This window comes from Papaver somniferum, unplaced genomic scaffold, assembly GCF_003573695.1.
Source record: "Papaver somniferum cultivar HN1 unplaced genomic scaffold, ASM357369v1 unplaced-scaffold_150, whole genome shotgun sequence".
Taxonomy (NCBI): Eukaryota; Viridiplantae; Streptophyta; class Magnoliopsida; order Ranunculales; family Papaveraceae; genus Papaver; species Papaver somniferum.
In genome coordinates, this window is record NW_020624377.1 from 5,489,558 (window position 1) to 5,496,471 (window position 6,914).

Sequence of the window (6,914 nt, forward strand, 5' to 3'; positions counted from 1 at the left end):
GCGAGTAGAGAAGGATCAGAGAAAGAAGATGGAGGAGGAATAAACATAGAAAACGAGATGGGAGGAAATAAAGGCGCATAATTAGGTATTTTTAGTATAAATAATTAATTACACATAATAATAATAAGGGCAAGTATTTTTATTGACTAGAAGGGCAAGTACTAGTGGGACCGGAGTACTTGACATATTGTATTTGTCCATGTGGAGTCCGTGAACTTCTTACTTTCATGTATTCACATTAAACAACTTTTCTTTTAACTATTATTTGTATGACCTAGTAAACCACTGGTTGAACCACCGGTCGACCCAGTTGATCCTGATCCAGTAAATTTACAGGTTCGTTGTCCGGTCTGGATTTTAAAACATTGGAATAATGTTGTTTATAAAGAAGTCTTTATGTCTTAGAAAATTATGAGTTACGAATACGCGTTTTCAATGTAGAAGGATATTTATGATTGAAAAATTATTAAATGAAATATTTGAATTTAGTTGTAATTACTTTTTGCAGATTAGTTTGAAATGAATTTTCACCACTTGGCGTTGATTGTTGACTTTGATCATTGACCGAATGTTGACTTTAACCGGTAACTAATGCACGGAAAAAACAAAATTACGATGCAAACGGAACCGCAAGCGCATCATACGTGCATACTATACTAATATACAAAAATAAATCAATAAATTATTGGTGATATAACAATTTTCCACGGGTTTGTTTTCTATCTCCTTAATCGAAAATTTCATGAAATGATGATTAGTAGTATGAATATTAATTGACTCACTATGGAGAAAATATTATTAAATTGAACTGTAATTTATTCAAAACATGTACAAAAATAAATCAATAAATTATTAGTGATCTCACAGTTTTCCACGCGTTTCCTTTCTCTCTCCTTAATCGAGAATTTCATGAATGGTAGTAGTTTTACCATCCAAGGCACCGAGTATGGCATCTGTATGCTCCTGTACCACCTTCCAAGCCCCAGTGACATGTCTTTCCTCTGTCAGTGTTGCCCCGACGGCAAACCGAATCATGTACACCCCTCCAACAACAGCATGAGTCATGTATATCTTCCCGGACGCATTGACTGATTCAAGCAATTTCGCATTTACCTCATTTGTTTGAGCTTCAATGTGATCATCTTCAACTATTTTTTTCCTAAAAATGGCAGCTGGTTTAAGGCGAAAGCACACCATGGCAAATGTTCTAGGAACTACAATCTCAAACCTGTTGTCCATACCAATGAGCCCCTGAAAGTGCTTAGCCATTTTAACATGACTCCTAAGGAAGGTTCTTAAGTTAGCAATTCCATAGCTGCGAAGTACTAACCAGAGTTTCATGGATCGGAATCTTCTGCTGAGCGCTATTTGCCAATCTTTGTAATCGATAACTTGTTTGGAATCAGTTGCTTTGTTCTTCAAATATTCTGGACTTGTTGATAATGCCTTGACCAGTGAATCAGAGTCTTTCACCCATAAACAGCAACAATCCAAAGTAGTAAAGAACCACTTGTGTGCATTTAGACTAAATGAGTCTGCATCTTCCACACCATCGATGAAGTGCCTGAACTCTGGGCAGATACATGCACTTCCAGCATATGCAGCATCAATGTGAACCCAAATACCGTGCAATTTTGCCACCGCGCAAAGTGGGCCAATAGGATCTACGGCTGTTGAAGAAGTTGTTCCGACAGTGGCACAGAGAAACAATGGAACTAACCCGGATTCGATATCAGCAAGAATTGTCGATTGAAGTGAATTTGGAGAGAGACCAAAATTTGTAGCCTTGGAGGTTGCGATAGCACGGAAATTCTTAGGATTAATCCCAGCAATTTGAGCAGCTTTCTGTAGTGCACAATGGGTTTGATCAGAAGCATAAACAACCAACTTGTTAATATTTTCTCTACCAATTTTGTTCAGCATTTTATCTCTTGCCGCAGTTAGAGTACATAAAATGGCTTCACAAGTAGTCCCTTGCAAAACTCCTCCACCTCCCGAACTTCCGTCTGATGAAAAGAGAAATGATTTGGGAAGCGTAAGCATCTGGCCAAGCCAATTCATAACAATACTCTCCAACTCAGTTGCGGCCGGAGATGACATCCAATTAAACCCGACAACATTAAATCCGGTACTTAGCATTTCCCCTAGGAAACCAGCGATAGAACCACTAGAAGGAAAATAAGCAAAGTAATTTGGACTTTGCCAGTGAGTTAGACCAGGGATGATATCATTTGTCACATCTTCAAGAATGGTTTCAATGGATTCAGGATTGTACGGAGCTGATTCGGGTAACCTTTTCTTCAAATAACCGGGCTCGACTTGGCTTCTAACTGGATATTTCTCAACATTTTTGTAGTAATCAGCAAGGAAATCAATAATCATGTGACCTTGCCTTCTGAATTCATCTGGATCAAGTGGATTTTGCGAACACAGCGACATGCTTTCAAAGTTATTAGCTGGAAGACTTCCCATTGTTACTATCAGTTTTGCTGATTAGTGAGGGAGATAGAGAGAATTGGTATTGAGTTTAGTGAAGAAGAAGTAAATAAATGAAATGTCTTATATATATACATATATAGATATATAATGAACGCACATGGAAAAAGCTTTAATTAAGACACGTTCAAGGTGGCTTCAAGGTAGTTAGTTGGAGTTGGTCAAAAAAGGGAATGCATTTGGTGTTTCCTTGATATGAAGACTGAAGTGGAAGTTCACTTTAAACCTAATAAACACATTTTATATGATCCATATAGTGCTGCACTGATAATACACTCAGTGGCTGATGCAAGAAAGTGACATGAAGAAACTAGTTTACAAACGTGGGTTCGCTTTTTTTTTTTAAGGGTACACTTATTGACTTACACCATGCCTGTTTAGGGGCTCGCAATTTGAATCCGACTCGACTTAAATTAGATGTAAGGATGTTTGTGTTTTCATTATTTTTATATCCGATTTGAGATGTGATTCCGCTCATATTTATGATTTTAGCGCTATTTGAGCTAGATATCACTTTTCTTTTTGAAGCATGTATTTTATGAGATTAAGCTGAAATTACACGGGGATATGTTATATCCATAGAGACTACTATTAAAATAGAACTTATCAATGGGGGAGTTATATTGTCCCATATTGTTGTTGTGAGCTTTCCCCTGAGAGCAATCATATATCGCTTGATTTGCCAGACCGTCCGTTACTTGATTTCTTTCCCGGCAGACGTGCCTAATGGTGTATTGCTGAATTTGGGTAAACATTTGCTTGATTTCTGCAATCTGATTAAAAATATACATGGGGTGTCGGCGTCCGAGTTTTTTTTTTTTTTTTTTTTGCTGAATCACATTTTTTATTGATTGAAAAACTAAAGAAACAGTTTACAGGACTGACCCAAAATGAACTTACAAACCCAAGAGACTAAAGAAGGAAAAGCAAAGACAATAATGTAGATGGCCCAAAATGATCCTAAGCCCAATACCTAAGAAAACTGTGCTTTGTATCATTACAACCAGTTCCAAAGAGAGACACAGATCCTTCTTAAACTTTGAAAAATTTCTCACCTGAGATTAATCCGACATATCGGATATCGGATATCGGAATCCGTTATGCTATCGGATATTTCCTCTTAACGATATCGATATCGGAATAGGCTGTTTCCGTTAGGTTAATATCCGATATCCGATAGTCTAGGGGTGTACTTGTAATTTCCTACCCCTAGGGTATATGTGTCGCATGTCGGGAGAGAATAACCCATTTCATTCATTCTACCAAAAGTCCGTTTTTTCTCATTCTCTGATTCACTGGTTCGTGATTTGATCGAGAGAGGGGGACTGAGCGATCGATTTGATCGTGATTTGGTCGAGAATATTGATGATTAGAGACTCTCAATCAAGAAGTAAGTCATTGTTTGTGTTTTCTATTATTGTTTCGAAGTTTAGGTTTTTTTTCCCCAAATCGATTGCGTATTTAATTGTTTTTGTTGTCTATTATTGTTGCGAATAGCGGATTGTAGGTGGGTTTGATGTATATTTTGAATTATAAAATTGTGTGATGTTTAATTTTGATTTTAGAGAGTTAGGGTTTGTGATGTTCTTCCCTAAATTAGAAATTAGGGTTTATAAGAAGAACTTAGAAGGGAAATAACTGTTTGAGTTTCTATTGGATTTATATGAATTTGAAATTCTTTGTTGTCTGGTATCAAAAAATCAAAGTATTTGAGAACTAATTTTGTTTGTCTGCATCACTATTTGTTTTTCTTTCTAATTGATTGTTTCTGTTTAATCCTTTTTTATGTCATATGTACATTAATGAACTCATGAACTGTGTGTTTATTTCAGGGTTGTCGTTGTTCTCAGAATGTCTCAAAGTGAAAAAGCATCCAATAGAGTTGGAACTCCAAGCTGCAGTCAACCAATTTCCCAACAGCCAGAACAAGAAGATCAAAGTGTTGCTTCAACAATTGCTTCAACAACACCTTCTTCAAGTAATAAGAGATCATTAGCAGAAGTAGCAGATGAAAATCATCCACTTGTTATTGCTTTATTGAAGAAATTGCGCACAACAAGGTCACCTTCATGGGATGAATTCACTAGGAAAATCATTGTAGAGCCTGATAAAGATAACCCGGGTAAGGAAGTGGCTGTCCTTATGGGTGAATGTCATCATTGCAAAAAGTTGGTACCTGCTTGTAGTGAACAAGGAACTACCCGCTTGGCTCAACATCTAAGAATCTGTCCTCAGAAGCCTCAAAACAAGCCAGGCCAGATGAAGATTACCACTTCAGTTAAAAAAGCAGGTACTAACCAAGTTAAATTACTTAATTACAAGTATGATCCAATAGTTACTAGGAACTTCCTTGCTAAAATGATTGCTAAACATGATTACCCACTTAACATGGTTGAGCATATCTATTTTAGAGATTTTGTTAAGTCTTTGAACCCTGCTGCGAGAATGCCATGTAGGAATACAAGTAAAGCTGATGTGTTGAGGTGTTACGCTGAAATGAAAGGTGAATTGCAATTACAGTTAGAGAACTTGACTTCCAAATGTAGTCTCACAACTGATATGTGGACTGCCAAACACACTAAAGATGGTTATTGTTGTGTTACATGCCATTTTATAGATGATGAGTGGAATTTGATTGCCAAAACCTTAGCTTACATTGTAGTTCCATCCCCGCATACAGGAGATGTTCTCTCAGATTTTATCAAAACTTGCACATTGGAATGGAACATTGATAGGAAGTTTTTTGCTTTGACTGCTGATAATGCTCCAGCTAATGGTGTTATGATGAGAAATCTTATTAAGTGGCTAGATGGTAAGAATTGTTTGTTGCTTCAAGGAAAATTGTTTCACATGAGGTGTAGTAACCATATACTGCATTTGTTTGTATTGTATGGCATGAAAGTAGCTGCTGTGTTTATAGAGGGTATTAGAGATTGTGTTAAGTATGTAAAGTCTTCACAAGCTAGGAAAGAGAAGTTTGAAACAGCATTGAAACAATGTAGATTGTATGGAGAAGTTAGTTTAGATGTGGACACAAGGTGGAACTCCACTTTTACGATGCTTAAGAATGCAATTAAACTGCGAGAAGCTTTTCATAGACTTAGTGAGTTCGATTCTGACTTCGATATTCTGCCATCAAGTGAGCAGTGGGACCAAGGAATAGAAATTTGTAATTGTTTAGAGGCTTTTAATAATATTTCAACTGAGTTTGCAGGGATTAAGTATCCAACTGCGAATCTTTATTACAATGGGGTATACAAAATTAACCAAAGCATCACAAGTTGGGAAGATAGTACTTTTGAGTATGTCAGAGAAATGGGGTTGAAAATGAGAGAAAAGTTTAATGCATACTGGAGTGAGAGTAACTTGATTATGAGCATTGGAGTGGTCTTAGATCCAAGATATAAGGAAAAATGGGTTAGGTTCACATATAAGATAATTTTTGGGGATAATGAACGTGCATCAGTTGAGTATGAGAAGTTCAGAATATACTTGACCAAAATTTTCAAGGCATATGAATCTCAAAACAACACTTCAGCTCCTGCTTTCTTTAGCAACTCTGTCTCTCGCATGGATGTAAGAGGCCCAGGTACAACTAACCCAGATTATGCTACTTTTCTGTTGGAAAATGATGAATATGATGTTCAAAAATCTGAGTTAGAGACGTACTTAGAAGAACCAATTCTTCCAACTGTGTCACCCCAAGATGAATACAATTTTGATATATTGAGTTGGTGGAAGCTAAGTGCCGCTAAGTACCCAATTCTATCAAAGATAGCAAGGGATGTGTTGGCTGTTCCGGTGACCAGTGTAGCATCAGAGTCCATGTTCAGCGATGGTGGAAGGGTTCTAACAACACACAGAGCTTCATTAAGTCCAGAATTAGTCCAAGCACTTCTATTCTTAAGTGATTGGCTGCCAGGCTCCTTTGATGCAGGTAAATCTTCTTTTCCTTTGCTTAGTTCTTTTCCTTTGCTTTTCTGTGATGCATCATGTACCATTAGCTGATCGAACAACAATTGAATCTTTCATTTTCTGCAACAACCAAGGAAAGCATAACCATGAGCATGACCATGAGTAGCATGAGTATGGACAAACATGTATAAACCCTGTTGCTAGTGCTAGTATAACTCCACCTGCAAATGCGCTTTTATCATAATATATTGTTTTCTGGTCTTAATGTTGATACTCTTTTACCGGAATTCGTATACAAACACCAATTCCACTTACTACTAATATTGATGCTATTGCTGTTAATTTGTATTTCAGAGCTTCTCTTTTGTTTCTTTTCTAATTGATTGTTTGTGAATGCAGATATGGAAGTCATCGACTGAAGTTGATGCAATGATGCAACATGTAACCAGGCAGCCAAGGAAGATCATCAGTAGCAAGTTGTTTGACATTACAAGAAGACATGG

At 37.0% G+C, this 6,914-nt stretch overlaps 1 protein-coding gene across 1 annotated transcript; it reads right to left on the minus strand.

Annotated features, from left to right (window-relative positions):
* Positions 1-763: 763 nt before the first annotated feature.
* Positions 764-2,526, minus strand: LOC113336168 (tyrosine/DOPA decarboxylase 1-like). Its single transcript, XM_026582155.1, has one exon. The coding sequence runs from the start codon at positions 2,470-2,472 to the stop codon at positions 895-897; it is 1,578 nt and encodes a 525-aa protein (XP_026437940.1). The 5' UTR covers positions 2,473-2,526; the 3' UTR covers positions 764-894.
* Between the last annotated feature and the right edge of the window lie 4,388 nt (positions 2,527-6,914).

What these genes read in the sequence shown, in the direction of transcription:
- LOC113336168 (XM_026582155.1), bottom strand. Translation starts at nt 2,472, where the DNA reads ATGGGAAGTCTTCCAGCTAATAACTTTGAAAGCATGTCGCTGTGTTCG.